The sequence below is a fragment of the Kogia breviceps genome, chromosome 13 (assembly GCF_026419965.1).
Source record: "Kogia breviceps isolate mKogBre1 chromosome 13, mKogBre1 haplotype 1, whole genome shotgun sequence".
Lineage (NCBI taxonomy): Eukaryota > Metazoa > Chordata > Mammalia > Artiodactyla > Physeteridae > Kogia > Kogia breviceps.
Window position 1 is genome coordinate 65,116,687 of NC_081322.1, and position 20,920 is coordinate 65,137,606.

A 20,920-nucleotide genomic window follows, 5' to 3' on the forward strand; every position below is an offset into this window, starting at 1 on the left:
CACATAGAATCCTAAGTGAATTTATTATACTAAATAGATGTTCACCAGATACATGTGAACAGCCCAGCTCTGGAGTCAGACAGGCATGAGATCACTTCCGGTTCTGTCACTCACTTGCTGTGAGATTTGGCTGAATTACTCACCCAGCTCTCTAAGTCTTAAGCTATGATATGGGGTTCATGGGTTTTTCATTTATTGCCTATGAGGATAAAATAAAACCTATCTGTCTCACATCATTGTAAGGATTAAATAAAATAATGCTTGTAACAGCGTTAGCACAGTGCCTAGCACTTGATAAATCTCAATAAATTCATTCATTTGCTGAACACACTGAATATCTACTGTGCACCAGACAGTGTTGTATGTGCTGAAAAGAGAGCTATTAACAAAAAAGACAGAAATCTTTGCCCAAAAGGGGTTTGCTTAGGGAAAATTTATAGAATAAATAAGTAAAATATAGAGAGTGAAAAGAGTGGCAATATATAAAATGTTAGACTGCAATAAATGCTAAGGAGATAGCAAAGCAGTCAAGGGGATTGTGAAATGGCAGGAAGGGGAGGTCTGACATTTTGGATAGGTGCCAAGCAAGGGAAGTCTAATTGTGATGGTAGCTTTTATGTGTAAAAACCTCATGGAAGTAAGGGACCTACCCGTGCAGATATTCCAAGAGAGGAAAAGCAAGTGCAAAGGCCCTGAGGTTACGAGTACCTAAGGTGTTCAAGAAATGATATGAAGATCTGAGCCACTGGAGCAGAGTGAGATCAGTAAGTGATAGGGCCAGAGACCTGGGGGCCTGGTGAACACTCTGGATTATGCTCTGAGTGAGATGCCACCGAGAGGTTTCCAGCAGAGGGCCACATGAATACACTCACTCTGCCTGTTACTAAGTAAAATGAAAAGCCTAGTAATAATAATAATGATGATGATGATGATGACGATAATTACACTTAAAATCAGCTTTATTTTCCCTGCTACTTAATTAACATCACAATTTTAAGATCTCTTATTAAAAATAGAAACCTACTGATATAATACTTTAGAGACAACTGGCAGAGCTTCATCAACAGACTTAAAGGACTTGCATCCCAAATGCATCTTAAACGTCACAGAATTTGTACATTTAAGGGAAATAAAAACTGTCTAAAAGCACATTAGGAGCTGCATAAACCTGGCAGTGTGCATGATGGACAGGACCAGGCAATGATATTTTATGGTTTTCATTTGCTTTAAGGTATGCTTTTTAAAAAAATTCATAATATGGGCTTCCCTGGTGGCGCAGTGGTTGAGAGTCCGCCTGCCGATGCAGGGGACACGGGTTCATGCCCTGGTCCGGGAAGATCCCACATGCCGAGGAGTGGCTGGGCCCGTGAGCCATGGCCGCTGAGCCTACGCGTCCGGAGCCTGTGCTCCGCAATGGGAGAGGCCACAACAGTGAGAGGCCCGCGTACCGTAAAAAAACAAGAAAAGAAAAAAAAAATTCATAATATGAACCCCTCACTAGCTCATACTCATTATGATAATTATTTCCCAGATTTACTAATCATTTATGAGGTCTCAAATATTTTTTAATGTAGTAAAATGTGGCCTCTGGTCCCAAAAGGTTTTCCTCTGACACTAGAAGAGGGGCATGTGGACTCCCCTCAGGCACTTTGTTAAGGATCACAGACAGGGGAGTTCCGCTGTCATTTGTTTTTGGAAATGACAGCCATAGCAAAATGGTATTTTGAAGAAAAAACGAACTGAGAACAAAAGCCAAAATGAAGTTAGAAGAAAGACTTCCAACAATGACTTATTGCTTTAAAAAAGTCCTTAAATAATGAGGTTTTACTCCCTCATGAAAACTTTGATTTTATTTTTTATTTTATTTTATTTTATTTTGCGGTACGCGGGCCTCTCACTGTTGTGGCCTCTCCCGCTGCGGAGCACAGGCTCCGGACGCGCAGGCTCAGCGGCCATGGCTCACGGGCCCAGCCGCTCCGCGGCATGTAGGACCTTCCCGGACCGGGGCACGAACCCGTATCCCCTGCATCGGCAGGCGGACTCTCAACCACTGCGCCACCAGGGAAGCCCAAAACTTTGATTTTATTATGAAACTTGAAAATCAACTTTATTTATAAAAGCCACATAAGCACAGGATAGAAAGTCTGTAAAACAGAGTCTATAAAGTCAAATTTTGTCCATGGAATATGGAGTTTGTGACATTTCTAGCTTACTTTCAAGTACTTGCCAAATTTCACACAAAATTTTGAAAAGAAGGTTTTAATAACAACGAATGGGACACACACACTCATCCTCATCTACCTTCTTCCATCCAAACCAACCCTGAAAACTCTAAGTCAATAACTGGTGTTCCTGCAGTCATGAGGCAACACTCAATTATGCAATGGAATGCTTGCTTGCCTTTTAGATGCATAGTTGGAAAAGAGCAAGGCAAGAGGGGGCACAGTTTACCTCTGATTTCTATGCTATAATTTCATATGAAAATTATACTCTTCACAAACTGTATCTTGTCTGGTAACATCTGTATACAACAGCAGGTTGTATACAGTTCTATGCAGATATATCAATAAAAACCACAAATAAGGGCAATGCTTAAGAGTTGGATATTTCCCACTGGTTACCTTTATCACTTCAGTACTGATCTCAATCAGTATTTATTTAGAATTAGATTTGAGGAAGTTAAGAACAAATGCAACACGTTTCTAAAGTATAAGTTGTGTACTGACTATGATATGCTAGACAATTTTGGTTGGCTTGGGGACCTGGCAATAGAAAATACTGTAGAGTGAAAAAGGTATTTAGTTTGAATTCTGTTTCTGTCCTTCTGGTCACATTAAGAAAAAGCCACTTTGATACTAGAATGTTAATAAACACTCTGTGACAGATGGAAGGTGGCTGTGAATGCAGGTAGGGAAGAGCAGAGCCTGCTCAGTTTTGTTCATTGTTATGTTCCCCATGCCTAGGACTATACCTGACAGGAAGGAAGGCATTCGATAAGTCCTTATTAAATGAATGAATGAGGGGACTTCCCTGGCGGTCCAGTGGTTAAGACTCTGTGCTTCCAATGCAGTGGGCGTGGGTTCAACCCCTGGTCAGGGAACTAAGAACCCCACATGCCAAGGGCACGGCCAAAAAAAAAAAAAAAGAGAGAATGAATCAACAAATGAGCCAACAGCTTTAGCTAACTTTCAGAGCCAGTACACTTCCATCAACCTTCACTACTGGGGCAAACTCATACCAATCTTGTATTTGACAACAGACTTTTAAAAATGTGAATACTAGCAATTACAATTTTAGGATTTAATAACTAAAAATTGATAAAAATGATCTTTAAAGGTAGGATTTCAGAAAGAAAAAATACAATTGAATAATTGCAAGCAAATAGTGAATTGTCTGTAATTTTTGTCTCCCTTTCATTTCTACCCTCATATCACTTTTCTCTGGAACAAAATGAAGGTATAGAAAATGATCTGGCATCACGAACATTTCACATTGTTTCCCAACAGATCTAACATTGTTAGAATAGAACTGAGTTACTTATTCTCAGGTGGAGAAGAAGAATAAGAGAAATGGGATTTTGGTGGCGGTAAACTGGCAGCTACTCTCTGCATCCAAGCTCCTACCTGTGATGACTGCAAAGTAGAGGGCACTTTTCAGAGTGAAAGGGCGTGCTGGTAAGAGTCTGTGGCGACGAGTGTAAACCTGGACTATTCTGCAAAAATCGGAACTAAAGGGTGACCCTCAAAGATCAAGAAAATCAACTCACTTTGACAAGGCTTTTTTCCAAAAACTCACTAGACCTTGACTCCTATCTGAACCACTACTGTTTATCTGTTTATACAATAAACTACTTCTGTTAGGGCTTTGCATTTTACAAGGACTTCCATATATATTATCAGTTTAATCTTCACAATCATCCTATGAGTTAGCCAAGCAGCTAGTCATTCAATGAGGAGTTACTGTGCCTATTTTCCAAATGAGAAAACTGAAGGAAATAAATGCATGTGATTAAGGAAGGTGGCACAGTTAAGTGTCAGTTAGGGCTTAAAATCCCATCTTTAACTCAATCCTGTCCCCCCTTTTCACAGCATGGCATCTACAGTGTCATTAGAATTAGAAAACGGCTGGAAGATTACAAGTCATGTTTTCCTCCATGAGGGAAATTTATTTATTATTTATAAGAAGAAAGTTCTACTGGCTCTTCTAAAGACTTGTGGTGGGGAATAGTAGAGGGATAGGAATTAAGAGGCTTTTTGTTTTGTTTTGTTTTGTTTTGCGGTACACGGGCCTCTCACTGTTGTGGCCTCTCCCGTTGCGGAGCACAGGCTCCGGACGCGCAGGCTCGGCAGCCATGGCTCACGGGCCCAGCCGCTCCGCAGCATGTGGGATCTTCCCGGACCGGGGCACGAACCCATGTCCCCTGCATCGGCAGGCAGACTCCCAACCACTGCACCACCAGGGAAGCCCAAGAGGCATTTTTAATAAAATGGAGTTTCTGCTTTTCTCAGGTACGTGCATAGTAGTTCATGAAGAAAATGCAATTTTCTCTTCTAATCAGGTCAAACTTTTACCATTTGGGTTACAATCAAGGACGAGGTGAAATGAGTCCTCTAAGAAATAATCACTAGAAGCACAGGGGGAATTCACGGGAAGAAGATTCACAGCTCGCTCTCAGGAAAAGCTTCACAGGGGATGTGGCAGCTGAGAAGGATCGCCAGAGACACACTTGGCTTTAAGAAGTGTGGATGGGATGGGAGGAGGGTGTTACAGAAGGAAAACAATGTAAGCTTGGTGTTTCCCAAAGTGGGTGGAACAGTGGAGTCCAAGTCTTGATTTTAGGTCTTACACAGACAACTTTTTTTTGTTGAAGTGTGGTTGATTTAGTGTTGTGTTAATTTCTGCTGGACTGCAGGATGATTCAGTTATACGTGTATACACTTTTTAAAATATTCTTTTTCATGATGGTTTATCATAGGATATTCAATGTAGTTCCCTGTACTATACAGTAGGACCTTGTTGTTTATCCAGGAAATTCTATATATAACAGCTTACATCTGCTAAAAAACAAACAAACAAACAAAACTTTTACCATTTGGAGGCAGCTGATGGAGTTCTGAAGAAGCATCTCGTACTTCCTCAGTTAACAGTCGTCATAAACAGACTTTGTAACTTTACAAAGTGCCTCTTCTGGACTTGGTTCAAGTATTCACAGCTGAGAGTACCCTTCCCTCTTGGATAACACAAGACATAGTGTGCACATATTTATAAAACACCATGAGGACCTTCCATTACATGTTTTAAATGTAAAATATTAACAATTTGAATGTGAATAGATGCTTTTTAAATCAGAGATGTTCTAGAGCGGAAGTATCAGAAAGTAAAGGAGGGCAAGAAATTTAACTAAAATTTACTGGATAAAAAGGGACCCTTTTTCATTGCCAGGATACTAGCATCTGGTTAGGGCAATACTCAAAATATCCCCAAAACAGCATGTGCTTCTTTTCTTTTTAAGTTCCTACTGTAAGAAAATCAACAAAAACTGCTTTAGACAGACATTCCTGTGACTTATATCCCATAAAATCAAAAGGTTTTACTCAAGCCTGGAACTCCAACTTGGACTCTCTTATGTCACCTTCAGAGATACTCAGGAAGATAACATGGTGGTTTTAAAAATAAGAGTCTTCTATGTATCTTTGCTTATGTGTAAACACAAGAAAGCAGACCCAAGGAGACTTGAAAGATGTAATCTGAAATGAAACATCTACTCACTGAACTTGACTCTGGCAACACAAATCAAATGGCTCTATAAAGAGATGGTCAATTGGAACAGAAGAGATGTTTTTGGCCTCTATATTTCTATGCACTCCGCATATGTCTCTTCTGATAATGGAAATACTGTGTTAGCATGATTTATTCATATACTGGTTTACTCCACCATGCTGTCAGCTAGAGGGTAGGAATTATGTCTTTTTTTTTTTTTTCCGGTACGCGGGCCTCTCACTGTTGTGGCCTCTCCCGTTGCGGAGCACAGGCTCCGGATGCGCAGGCTCAGCGGCCATGGCCCACGGGCCCAGATGCTCCGCGGCATGTGGGATCTTCCCGGACCAGGGCACGAACCCGTGTCCCCTGCATCGGCAGGCGGACTCTCAACCACTGAGCCACCAGGGAAGCCCGGAATTATGTCTTTTAATATTTCCCTAGTACCTATACAGTACTAGCACCAGATAAATAAACAAGTTATCGGGATATAAAAGTATAAATTGCACAGTAAAGAATGTAGGAATTAGAAGCAATGGTTGATGGGGAGAACAAAGGAAAACCAGTACAAACCATTTAGCTATGTTCAATTCTCACGGTAAAACAAACGGGATTTTCATGCTAAAGAGCTTCTACTTCTACATAGATGCTCACTGGAGTTTAAAGAACAAAAGTCTGCTAGAGTAACCTCCATGAGGACAGGGGCCCTGTTGATTTGCTCATACAGTATCTCTCACAGTCCCAGTCATAGGGCAACTACCCAATAAACATTAGATGGTGGCTAGGCTTTGGGTGGATAGATGGATGGATAAATGAATGAAAATGCAAACTGACTAAATGGGGAAATCTTAGCCTACAAATTAAAACTCCATTGAAACTACACATCATTTGCCACTAATGGTTACTCATGCAATACCTGCAATAGTACTGGTTATTCCTCTCCTAGATGGCAAGCTAGATTTATCTTCTCTGTTCAAGACCTTTTCCACATGGGAAAAAAAGCCCCACAAAACTAGGTGCAATAGGGAATGTTTTCTATGGGGCTAGATAGAGTTATTTCCATCTTTATTCTCACCGATTCACTGTTCTTGAGTGACTTTGGCCTTGGATGCAGCAAGAAGTAGGCTTCCAAGAACCTCATGGGGTGTTCAATTTGCCTTTACCTTCCTTTGACTTGACTGTCTCTTATCATCAGACTGTAAGTTAGTCTCTTCCAAGGACCACACAACAGTTGTGGGATACCTGGAAGCAACTGCATTGTCTATTCAATTGTTTGTATTATGTTTACAGAGTGTTTGCTTCATCATATCACCGAGTGGAACAGACCATGAATCACAGGTTATTAGATGAAATTACTGTGTAGGTGTACAATCACTGCAGGGAATGGAGAACAAAAACATCACTCTATACCAGCTATGCTGTGTGTAATGATTTCCTTAAGTGGTTTTTGAAAAAGTCACAAGAGATATGCAACAGTGCTGGGCATACAGATACAGAAAATTGTGTCATATCTATCATTTCAGGCAGAATGGCAAAATTATTTCCTCTTATACACTGTTTGACAGTAAACAGTGCATTCACATACACCATCTCACTGACTGTCAAAATGATTCTGAGGGCTTCCCTGGTGGCGCAGTGGTTGAGAGTCCGCCTGCCGATGCAGGAGACACGGGTTCGTGCCCTGGTCCGGGAAGATCCCACATGCCGCGGAGCAACTACGCCCGTGAGCCATGGCCGCTAGGCCTGCGCATCCGGAGCCTGTGCTCCGCAACGGGAGAGGCCACAACAGTGAGAGGCCCGCCTACCGCAAAAAAAAAAAAAAAAAAAAAATGATTCTGAGAGGTAAGTAGGGCATAGCTTTGAATCTCCATTTTAAAGAGAGAAAATCAAGGCGTGAGAGGTTCTCTGACTTATATTCCTACGAGTCAGTCTGAGTGTGTGTTTTGGTGGCAGGACTGAAACCAAGCTCTCCTAAATTCTAGCATAGCTAAGCCCTTTGGGTTAACCTTCCTTTTTCCACAGCAAAGGCAATGCATAGTACCTGGTTTATGTCCTGTGTGGTTGCTATTTTGTCCTGAAATAGCAGAAGAAGGCCGGTTGGAGGCCGAGGTTTTCTTATCTTGCACTTTGTTGCCCTCAGGCGCTATACAAATGAGACAAAAGAGAAAAGACATATTTAGTTTCTTAAAATTTATTCAGAAACATTCACATATTCAACATTTACTGTTAACCCTTGTATCAAGTGCTAGGCTAGATTCAGGAAATAAAGATTAAGCAGCCAACAGCCCCTGCCCTCAAGGAGCACACTGTTCAGTAGGAAGAACACGTTCAAAACTCAACAGCCTCAGCTCAACTGACCAATCCTACTGTGGTGGCGTGTTCGGGGTCCATGGAGTTGTTCGCCCTGGCTGTCCCAGTTTATACATAAAGCAACCGGGAAGAAATAAGACTTGGGATCTAGAGCCTCTGATCTTTGTTCTTAAAAGGGTCATGCATTAGGAACCAAAAAATTCCAAGAACATAAGCAAGCAGGTCACCAAAAGGGAAACAGGGAAATAATTTACTAGGATTTTGGAAAAGCCTCTAGCAAATGTTCAATAACAAAGATTATTCAAGAGACTAAGGGAAATGTACTCTAGGAAGGGACCGAAGGGCAGAAATATCAGGCAATTCTCTGGTTATATAAAGTATAGGGTCCTTCAGGTAAATTGTTCTTTACACATATGACTTCAATATATTTTTAAAAGATATTTAGGGCTTCCCTGGTGGCGCAGTGGTTGAGAGTCCGCCTGTCGATGCAGGGGACACGGGTTCGTGCCCCGGTCTGGGAAGATCCCACGTGCCGCGGAGCGGCTGGGCCCATGAGCCATGGCCGCTGAGCCTGTGCTCCGCAACGGGAGAGGCCACAGCAGTGAGAGGCCCGCACACCGCAAAAAAAAAAAAAAAAAAGATATTTAAAGTATCTTTGCTACTTCTCACAAATCATGTCAAAAACCAAGCCCTTGTTATTCCCTGCCTCCTACCCTCTGCCTTAAAATCTGTTCCACCCAGTCTTCCCCATCCACTCAGGCAACTCTGTTCCTCCAGTAGATAAGGCCCAGAGCCTTGGAATCATCCTTGACTTCTCTCCTCTGATCACTCCCCAAATTTGATCCATTAGTAAGTTCTTTCAGCTCTACCTTAAAAAACATCACCTCTACCACTACCTTTCTGATCTCCTCTTCCCTGTGTGACTGCAATATCCTCTTAAGCAGTCTACCTGACCCCACCACTGATCCTCTTCAGTCTATTCTCCTCTCAGCAGCCAGAGTGATCCCATTAAATCATAAGTCATGTCACTCCTCGGTTCCAAGGTCTAACAGCCGCCATCCCACTCAGAGTAAAATTCAAGGTCTGTCCATGGCCTACAAGGTACTATATGATTTGGCCTTTACCTTGCACCACTTTCCCTCTTCATTACTCTGAAAATACTGACTCAGATCATATCATACTCAGATCATACTGACTGACTTAGTGCATCTCAGAGCCTTTGCATGTACCTGAAATGTTCTTCTCCCAGATGTCAACACGGGTCTCCCCTTCACTTCCACTGGGTCTCTGCTCAAATGTGACATTAGAGTCCCCTTGATCTATCTAAAATATCACCCCTATCACTCATCACCGCCCACTCCTTACTCTGCTTTGTCTGTAGCCCTTATCCCTGACATGTTACATATTTATTATCTCCTCCATTAGGCTGAGGGAAATGGATAATAACTAGAAAACAGGACTCACTGGTTCAAGGTTTTGGAATCTGAAAGGGTGTGATAGTAGTTATGCTTCAGGAAGACTAATTTAAAAATGGCACCTAAGATGTACTAAAAAAAAAAAAAGTTACTAAATTTATCTTTTACCTCTGAATGAAGAATATACCAAATTATGGCTGTCTGTCAATTACATAATTAACTAGCATAGGAAACCACAGACTAAACAGTAGAAACCATCTTATATAGTATGTTTAACACTGTTTAATTGCCCAGTTTCAAATAATTTGTTGGCTTTAAATACAGGTTCAAACATAAACACTGATTGCTATAACACACACTCTCAGCCCACTTGCCAAAAATAAGTTACCAGTCATCACCACGTGGCAGGTAAAGTCCATACTAGTTAGTATTGGCCTATAGTCTCACAATTTTAGAGGTAGCCCCTAAAGACCAAAAATTGACTTAATTGGAACTTGGTGCTCAATATGGATAGAACAACTTTCTTCCATATTCTGCAAGGTAATCTTAAAACTGCTCATAAAGGGGCTTCCCTGGTGGCGCAGTGGTTGAGAATCCGCCTGCCGATGCAGGGGACGCGGGTTCGTGCCCCGGTCCGGGAGGATCCCACACGCCGCGGAGCGGCTGGGCCCGTGAGCCATGGCCGCTGAGCCTGCGCGTCCGGAGCCTGTGCTCCGCAACGAGAGAGGCCACAACAGTGAGAGGCCCGCGTAACGCAAAAAAAAAAAAAAAAAAAAACAAAAAACAAACTGCTCATAAAGATGAACAGAAAGGAGTGCACACAGATTTGGAATACCTTTATTATTTTCTTTTTATTATATAGCCACATAGTATATATATATATATATATATATATATATATATATATATATATATATATCCACATATTATATAGCTCATAGTAAATAAAGCCTTAACTAGTAAGCTGTTGAAGGGATCGTCTGCTTATTATTTTTACTTAAATGAAAGATAATTAAGACCCCTTGTTTAGAATATATTTCAAATGTATTCGTTTCTTTCTTGCCTTGGCATATTTGACATAATTTAATCTGTCTCTGGTGACTGAATATCTGCAGTTGCCCCCAGGTCCTGACAACAGACATCAATCCTAGCTAAATATTATGTTACAGTAGACCATGAAGGAGATTAAACGCATGTTCAGTGCAAGTGACTCTTCCAAATAATCCTCGATTAATCCCTGATAAAAAGCTTATTATTATTATTTTTTGGCTGTAATTTGCTTTGTCTTGAAACTCAACTGTAAGATAAATTTCAATTAAACTGGAGGTCTGGTTACTTGAATTCCAATTTATCTACATCTGACTTTTAACAGATCCACTCTAGTTGAACATCTGTCTGACCACTTTATTATCATTTGGATCTCAGGAATTCATTTCTATCACAAAAGACCTCCTGAGTCCTATTCATAACAAGACAAATTTAAAATTGATCTTAAAGTGTGTTTTGTTCATATAAAACTGACAGGTTAAATTTAGTAAAATAAAGGTAATTTAAAAAGTTGTCAGGCTATTTAGCCCAAGATTATATACTGTTAATTTTTAACCATTAGGTTGAACATTTGTCTAAAATTTTCAGGCTATGTTTCTGCTTTTCTATCGGTCTTTCCTTTCCACCACTGTAATGGTCCTTATTTCTCCAAAAACCATTTTGGTTAACACTCTATCATGGTAAGAGGGAAGATAAACTCAAACAGACCTGGGTTCAGCTGTGAGCCCTGGCTACTAACTAGCTCAGTGACCTTCAAAGTTTCTTGACTTCTCTGAGTAGGTAATACGGGGGTGAAACTGCCTAACTCATAGGGTCATTGGGAGAATTAGTTGAAAAGATGTCAAGAATATGGCTTGGCATATAGGAGGTGTGTAGCAAATATTCAGCCCTCCTTCTCTCAGCGTGTATGCTCTTCCTCAAGGTCCTGGGCCTCTCACACTCAGAGGTGTAGCTGTGTGTTTGAGTTTGTGGGGAAGGTGTGCTTTGGAGTCCGTTGACCTGGCTCTGCCCCGTAGAAGCTGTGAACCTGCTGCACATCACTTAACCTCTCAGCCTTCATTTCCCCATCTGCAGTGCAGGAAAACACTTTCAGAGTCGTGAAAATTAAATGAGACTGCCGGACCCACTGCAAGGCTCAATACGTGGCGGAAGGTATTTTAGGCTCTCTCCCTATTCCTACACCCATGTGGGAGACCGGGTTTCCAGTTCCTCTGGGCTCCGCTTGCTCATCGCTAACAGGGAAAGAAAACCTGTGTCAACTTGAGGACAGGGGTCCTGGGGAGCAGAGACTGGCTCTGCTGCTGCTTTCAGAGGTTTTCGGCTCAGGTACAATCGAACCTCCTGGGGGCCTCAGATTGCGGGACTTATTGGTACAGTTTCCAGGGTACAACCTGGCTTGGGAAGAGGTAATCATCCATCTTTCTGGGGCTTAGAGAGATGACAGTTTTCTGAGATTTAATACCTTTCAAGTTACCGTCACATTAAGTAAGTGTGAGCCTTAAAAAAAAAAAACACCCTCACTCATAATAATAGGAAAATAAAATCTTCTGAGTTTTTTTTTTTTTTTTTAAACCAAGTGCAGGGAACTTCACTGTGAGAACACAATGAAAAGGGGAATTTATTCATTTTAAGATTTAAACATTTAAAAATCTGGAAATCCTAGTTAACTAGCAGGTAGGATCACATACTATTTTAAAATTTACCATTAAAATAATACCATTTCTAAAATGACTCAAGTGACTTTCCAGTATTATTTATTTGAGTCTCTTTTCTTTCATTTTTCAAAAAAGAAAACTGAGCCATATACTATGACACTCAATAAGTCTTTGCTAGACTTATAAAATTTTTATTGATCTTCCTGCTAGCTTGAAAGCTTTATTCCATTAGTGTCACATGTGAGTGTGTTAAAGACAAGAGGCAGGATGGAGAGAAGCACTCTCGTGGTCTGGGACTCTGTCTCTAAATCACTCTGCAACAAAATATGCAGGCAGCAGACACTTGGAGCTTTCATCCAGTAAAACTTCTGCAGCTCCCGGAAATGCCACCAAGGTGTCTCTGTAATCCATATCCTCTACCATTCACTGCATCTGTTGCAATGTCTTCCCATAAAGGTCATGGGGTTCCCACTGCTTTGTTTCTATTTTTGGCTGGATGGTCTGGTTGAAGAGTCTTCTCTCAACTGACCAAGATAACTGGTCCAACAAATGCTTAATTTAGTAAAAATGCTTACTCTTGTAAGATATTTATGACTGCAACCTTAAGGACAATGCTGAGTTTAAACTCACTGAATGAGAGGTGGTCTTGACCTCCACAAAAATAATGTACTTCTGTCACCATTTTAAAGGGTGGCATGTGGGCTGGGAAACAGCAAAACTTTAGCCTTCAATTCCCAGCTCTGTATGATGGGTTGTACTCTGTGGAATCCAGCCCCCCAGGCTACACACATATCTTTGGGGGAGTAAACCAGAAGACAGAACGAGAGGCTGAACTGCAAATAACTGTCATTTCTGTAGTTAAAAATGGTTGAATTCTGCAACTTCATCTGTCTCAATCTCATAGTTTCAATCTACCCGTGAAGAAAAAAAGTCAACATTGCAGGCCTGCAAGTGCTGTCCTTAGAAAGGCCTGATTTTGCTTTATGTCTTCTTGCTATGATAAATCTTAGCCACAAGTATGACTGTATGCTGAGTCCTGAGCTTTTCTTAGTGAATCACAGAACCTGAATCATAAATAGCTTATTTGAAAATCTGGCCGCAGAATACTGCTCTGGCAATTGAAGAATGTTACTGATTTAAAATCACAACATATAAAGATCACAGAGTAACTCTCAGGTAATTCAGAGTGTTTCACCTAAAATGTTCTGCTTTATGAGATCTTTCTGCTTATTTGCTTGACAATTAAAATTTATTCTAATATAGCTGCCAGGAGTATTGTAGCATTTAACTCATAGCTATTAAATGTTTTATCCAACATTATTTATGAAAGTTGCATTAGACTAAGAAGGACATAATGCAATCTCGTAACTTCTAATGACTTCTCTGATTAACCCACATGATGGAGAGCTTTTCAATTTAAATTCCTCACAATTGTATGTCAAGTTGTATAGGAATGACCAAAGCCCATGGGAGTCAGCATGAGACAAACCTAGGTTTAATTTCCCACTTCAGTTTTCTTCACATTTATTCAGTCAACACCCTACTCAGTGGAACACCTTGTGCTCAGTACTGGGAAAATAATATTAAGTGAACAACGCATCTTTTCTACCGCTTTTTCCTTTTCCAGACCCCTGGGAGCTTTTGATTCCCCCAATAATTTCTCTTCCTTCAGAAACGTTCTCCCCTATTATGGCCTAAAGCACAATCTTGACCTCAGTCACTTGCAAATCTGCATTTATAAACAGTCTTCCACCTCTAGGGAATATATGCTCATGTATCTCTGCTATCACTTGAAACGATGTCAAAATCTGAACTAACTGTCCTCATAAAATCAGCCAACTCAGTCTCCTTGTTACTATCAACGGAACCACAATATTCCCAGGCTCAAAAATTTTATGTGGGGCTTCCCTGGTGGCGCAGTGGTTGAGAATCCGCCTGCCGATGCAGGAGACACGGGTTCGTGCCCTGGTCCGGGAAGATCCCACATGCCGCGGAGCAACTAAGCCCGTGAGCCATGGCCGCTGGGCCTGCGAGTCCGGAGCCTGTGCTCCGCAACGGGAGAGGCCACAACAGTGAGAGGCCCGCATACCGCAAAAAAAAAAAAAAAAAAAAAAAAAAAAAAATTTTATGTGGTGCTTTCAGTAAACATTTACAGACACTCCCATGGGCCGGCCACTGTGCCAAGCGCTAAGAATATGAAGATTGTAGGACATAGCATCCACTTGCAAGATGCTCATTAATCCTCTGGAGGAGACAATATGCAAATACATGCAGTTACAAAAACAGACCAATTCAGTTTTCAAAAATCAATACACTATAGAGGACTAATAACCAAATAAATGATATAGTATTACAGGGATTCAGAGGTGGGAGGAGGTGCTACAGGGGGTAGCAGTGACGGGAAACTTCACTGGATAAAGATTTTGAAGAATGGAGAGAATCTGTATAAGTGGTGGGGAAGCAGAGAACACACTTGGCTGGGACATGGCATATGCAAAGCTACCGAGGCAAAAAAACGAGAGAGTATCAGGGGACTGACCAGTCAGAACAGTGGGTTTAGTAAGGCAGGCAATTGAAAATAAGACAAACAGGCCGAGGTCAATGTGCCCTCCAATTCCATGAGTTTGGACTTTATGATGAAGGCAATGGAAAGTAACTGAAGCATGCCACATGGCACTTCTGGCTGTGAGCTACTCTAGCTTCAGTGGACTCTGGATAAATGAACGGTGAGGCCCAACAAGCCCACTGGATATGTATTTAAAAAGGTTATCATCTTTTTTTTTTTTTTTTTTTTTTTTGCAGTACGCGGGCCTCTCACTGTTGCAGCCCCTCCCGTTGCGGAGCACAGGCTCCGGACGCGCAGGCTCAGCGGCCATGGCTCACGGGCCCAGCAGCTCCGTGGCATGTGGGATTTTCCCGGACCGGGGCACGAACCCGTGTCCCCTCCCAACCACTGCGCCACCAGGGAAGCCTAAAAAGATTATCATCTTAATAAAAGGAAATCAGACTAAAACCAGTTATCTTAAGAACTCTACTTTCTGGATAACTTAATAATTATTCAGATTGTTCTACTTACCCTTAACTCTTAATCATAAGAGGTGACTATGTAACCATTAAAGGGAAAAAGTGACACAAGTGACTGTGGTGAAACAATCTGTCTGTAGTTGAAGCATCACCCCTTGTGCTCAGTACTGGGAAAATAATATTAAGTGAACAACGCATCTTTTCTATTATCTAACGCAGGGGAGGAGCAGTCAGTGTGGCCAGTCTAGCAGGAGCCAGGGCAGCACCACACAGGGACCCTGCATAGACGCTCCGGGTCTCCTCTGCTTCAGATCCTGCAGGACATGGGGACCCAGCCTCGAACTCCAGGGAGCAAGAGACTAGGTAGGAAGAGGAGACACGGAATGGAGGAAGTGTGCCTGGCTGGGAAGGAGGTGGGGTGTTTCTAAAGGTCATTTTGCAGGCAGGTCAAGGAAATAAAATATGGGTAGATGCTGATGAATATCTTTAATCTTTCATAGACCGCTCAGGGTGGGGAAGCAGCCATTTCACTATGCAAACTTACAGGTACTGTGCCATGGCAACGTCTGTTAACTAGAGATACTGAAAAACAGTGCCGACTCTGATTTGCCACCCTGCACCAGGATAAACCACTTCGTGGTACGGCACAGCACCTGGCCACATTTAGCCTGGCAGCAATAAGAACCATCAACTATTTATTCAGCACTCTACTGCTCATTTCTTGTTGCAAACAGAAATGCAATTAAATGAGAACATTTGGTAATAATGTGTATTCGAGTCATACACTGCATCTTCCTTATTCATTCTGTTGACAGAAACAATTCAATTAAGACCTTTTCCTTTGCATTTCACGCACTCCAGATAGAACAAAAAGTAATGACTTGGCGGCTACACTAGGCTACATTAGAGGCCTGTAAGACCCTGTGGGGGTTTTAAAATCTGGAGGGTGCTCATCCAGCAACAACGAATACTGACTGAAAGTCACTTTCTGATAACTTCATTTCTTCATAAGGAAAAACAAATTATGACATTGATGGAAAACGATATTCAGCCAAAAAACAAAGAAATCTTTCCAATACGGAGATAATACAAACCCAATGCAAAGACATTGATTTTACAAAGATAATCCAACACTGTGCCTAGTTATGTGATGTATGGGAACAGAATTCACCAGAAACATCACTCATCTTCAAAACAATAAAGCATGAAGAATGAAACAGACACATCTAGCTGTTTATTAAGAGTTCGCCATCTATCAACGTCGTCTTTGATAGTTAGCCAGGTGCTGAACTGTGATAAGTTCTACCAGATCAGAGGAACTTGAGGGCAGGGATGGTGCCTTCATCTTTATAATCCCTGTACCTTTAGTGTTTAGCCCACTATCTGGCATACAGGTGACACTGAATAAATGCCTGCAGAAGGAAACGAGAGAGGAAGAGAGGGTAGATGAGGTACCCCAAACAAATTGTGGCAAAAGCCCAGGAAGCAAAAGTGCACATTCGCCCGTGTTTTGACGGCTGCTGAGACTGCAGAGAAAAGACCAAAAGAATTGTCAGCTCACAGTCACATCGCTCCATGTCAGAAAACAAAAGCTAGTTAGTGTCATCTTTGGATGGTTTTGACATTATGTCAGGCAAGACGCAAAATCAAATGACTGTTTTGGCAGCCATGTAATAGAAAGGTTTGCCCAGTATCACTTATAGTGAGTATCTGGGGAATTCGAGGGTCAGTCTCCAAATACAGAAGAACACTGCCTCTACTGCATGGGATAAAGCATGAGACCAGTACAGCCTCTGGCTGCAAACATCAGACAGGCTACAAAACAGGCATTTCACCTTTGAGGGGTTTGTAAACCCAAAATTTTTTTTCCAAAGCAACTTAATTTGTTTTGATAATCTGTTTGTTAAAAAGCCAAAAAAAGTCCACCTTAGCTGAAATGAAGAAAAGCATTTCAGAAAAGCACACGTTCCATATATTTTGTGGAAACAACTGGGAATTAATTCTTAAGGTCTTTTGTTTACCACCAAAAGCAGCTTCTTGATTCGTGTTACAAAGTCCTTCTGATACATTTAGCTGACAGGAGTAAACACTACACACTTTACATTCAACCCAAAAGGCTTTTATTTAAAAGCAAACAAAAAATAAACAAAAGCCTTCCTCCGGCCAGATGGCAACACTATAAAGAGAATAGAAAATGCTGTATTTTCCTCCTGTATTAATATAAACCAGATTAAAAGGCAAGCCTTTTTATCCCCATGGGTGACGTACTTTCCTGGCGATTTATCACCAGTCACAAGACAAGCTGCTACACAAATGATCTCTGCCCCATAATATGAATAATGTTTGCGATTAAGCAAAGTCCAGGTCAAAGTAGAGAAAAGGGGTGAAAACCCTAACCATATTGTTTTCCAGTCTCACTGAGAAATGGTAAATTACAGGTTGTAGTTCATTGTCTAAATTTCAACAGCTGGGTAGGGAGTTTATCAATCAGACCCAATTAGATTCAATTTAATTGAATTCAATTAAATTCAATGTATAATTAAAAGCAACTGTTTAAATAACTTGGGAAAGAAAAATAATTAGAACTCAACTTTATTATACCCGCCTTAATTAAAGTAACCAACTGAAAGAAGTTTTTACTTTTAACAGGATTACAACTTACTTGAAAGAAAACTAAAATGACTAATGCTAGTGTTTTAAAACATGATTATTTTTGGCCACAAAACAGAAAAGATTTTGTACTTAAGTACAAAATATAATTATCAAGGTAGTAAATGTACAGTTCTTAGAAAGAATCCCAAATAAGCAGTGGACTCAGTTTTAAATATCAGTTTTGCAAAGAAATGTGAAAGTAATTTTAATCCTTTGAGTATTAGTTGACTGAGTTTAATTTGTGCTTCACATACACATGGTTGCAGAATATTAATCATTACTCCCTCCTCCTCTGCAGAAAACAGTAAAATACTTAACTTTATATTTTCTTATGTTAACGCTGAAAAACTCAGTAGGAATGAGTGGTCAATAATGAAAGATTAAGTTTATTCCAATTCATTTCAGGTAATTATTGAACATTCAGCTTAAAGGTTAAGCCAATGGTCCAACCCAGTTTCACCATGCTGTCTTATGCTACAGTCATTTCTACATCTGTGACCTTATTTGTTTTTCTTCTCTCCTTGGAACATCAGACTTACCATCTCTCCAACTATTTAAATCCAATCCATCTTTTTTCTTTCTTTAAAGAAAAAAAGCCTTTATTTTTGAATTTTAGGTTTACAGCAAAATTAAGCAGAAAGTAGAGAGAGTTCCCATGTACCCTCTGCCTCCACACATGCACGTTCTCTCCCACCAACGACATCCTGCACTGAGTGGTATATTTGCTTCCCTCGGTGAAGCTACACCGACACTTCATTATCACCCAAAGTCCATAGTTCACATTTGCGTTCGCGCTTGGTGTTGTTTCGGGTTTGGACAAATGTATAATGTCACGTATGCACCATGATAGTGTCGTACAGAATCCAGGCCATTTTTCGTAGTCCATCTCAAGTCTCTTTCTCATGAAATCTCTTCTAGCTATTCGTACCTCCAACATATCTCTTTTACTACACTCCAAGGCTGCCCCACACTACTTAGCATTTGATTTCATTCTATCGTACATGAGTTTTGAATGTTTATTTCCAAAAAGTCAAAATACCGATAATCTCACAAGAGGCGAGGCAAAAACTGTGCTTTATAGTAAAAAAAAAAAAAGGGGGGGGGGAGGAGAATGCTTGATGCAATATTTCTCGGTTGTAAATTCATACTGCCAACTTGCATAGGGAAGGCTCTGTGTCAATCCATGCTGGTTGCCCAATAAATATCTATTCTCTGATGCTTCTTTTCTAACAGAACCCCAGTTAGCCACAATGCACAGTTCTGGGCAAAACGTTGAAAACTGAAGTTGTTGGTGGGGTTTGTGGGAATGCTCCTCAGAGGAGAAGCAGACACAGGTGGGTTTGTTCCTTCCCGCTCCTTTTCTTCCTGCCTTGAACCTGGATGTGATGTTCAGGGTAGAGCATCCGCCTTGTAACCAGGAGGCAATCACGAGGGAGAGGCTATGGGAATAATAAGAGGTCTGGCCCTACCATTTTTAAGCTGCTGAACAAGTACTAGCAACGGTTCACTTCCATGTTTGATGAAGATAAGAAAAAAAAATTCCTAATTTGTTTAAATCACTTTTTTTTTCTGGATTCTGTAGTCACCATTAAAAGCAATCCCTAAGCTGACAGAGCTCTCACTACAGAATGAAGTCCAAGTGTCTTAGCTTCCAAATATCTTCCAAAACTTGGCCCCAGCCCACGCTGCTAGCTTCCGCTTCCTCTATTCCCCAACAATCACTTCTCCCAACGCAGTCAGACATCACTGAGGGCTGAGGGGATGCTCCAAAAGAGCTCTGAAGGTGGGTGAGATTCAGAAAAAGCAGAGGATTTAATTTAGGTGGGGGAATGGGGGATAATAAAACGCTACAAAGGGCAGTGATGAACCAGAAAGGAAAACAAGGCACACAAAACTAGGTGGTGGTTAGATGATAAAACTATCTCGTATGGGGCTTCCCTGGTGGCGCAGTGCTTGCGAGTCCGCCTGCCGATGCAGGGGACACGTGTTCGTGCCCCGGTCCGGGAAAATCCCACATGCCGCGGAGCGGCTGGGCCCGTGAGCCATGGCCGCTGAGCCTGCGCGTCCGGAGCCTGTGCTCCGCAACGGGAGAGGCCACAACAGTGAGAGGCTTGTGTACCACACACACACACAAAAATCTCGTATGTGTGTCTTAGAGAACGGCTTTTTCATTCAGGGCATTCACACGCAGGGGAGTCTGTACGCACTTTGCATTTCAGCACCACCTTCATTTGGTACATCATAACTTACTCCAATTTCTTCCAGAAATCAGAAAGCAAAACAGGGGCTGGTTCATTATATTAAAGCAGATCTGCATTTAGATTTGAAAAACAGCAGGAGGAGCAAAATTATCAGGAAAAAAAAAAAAAAAGAGCAAAAGATCCCATATCAGAGTTTTGTTTTTCTTAAATAAATTTATTTATTTATTTATTTTTGGCTGCATTGGGTCTTCCTTGCTGCACGTGGGCTTTCTTTACTTGCTGCAAGGGGGGCTACTCTTCGTTGCAGAGTGCGGGCTTCTCATTGCGGTGGCTTCTCTTGTTGCTGAGCATGGGCTCTAGGCACACGGGCTTCAGTAATTGTGGCACACGGGCTTCAGTAGTTGTGGCTTGCAGGCTCTAGAGTGCAGGCTTTGTAGTTCTGGCACATGGGCTTAGTTGCTCTGCGGCATGTGGGATTTCCCAGACCAGGGCTCGAACCTGTGTCCCCTGCATTGGCAGGAGGATTCTTAACCACTGTGCCACCAGGGACGCCCCCAGATCAGGGTTTTAATAACATCATTTGTGATAGAAATCAGTTCCACAGGAATTCAAACAACTTAGAAGCCAGTAGATTTCTGAAAAGAATGTAAAGGGTTTCCCCAGAGCAAATCTGGTCATCTAGAATAGCTCTTGATAATTTCTGAGCCACAATTCTCCTTTTTTCCAATTAGCTAGTATCCTAAGGCCCTATATACTACTGCTTATTAACTGCACAGAAGCATTCACAGTTTGGCTACAGGACTAAATTACACTTATAGAATTGCTGAGAGAGAAGGTATCAGAGTAGGTATTAATTGTA

The 20,920-nt window shown here is 41.4% G+C and overlaps 1 protein-coding gene across 20 annotated transcripts in view; it reads right to left on the bottom strand.

Annotated features, from left to right (window-relative positions):
- MAP7 (microtubule associated protein 7) overlaps positions 1-20,920 on the bottom strand; it is a 164,839-nt gene that overhangs the window by 53,565 nt on the left and 90,354 nt on the right. For all 20 annotated transcript variants that reach the window (XM_059083208.2, XM_067010880.1, XM_059083206.2 and 17 more), the window contains one exon: positions 7,799-7,900. In XM_059083208.2, coding sequence (XP_058939191.1) covers positions 7,799-7,900 — 102 coding nt within the window. The remainder of the gene's footprint in view (positions 1-7,798; positions 7,901-20,920) is intronic.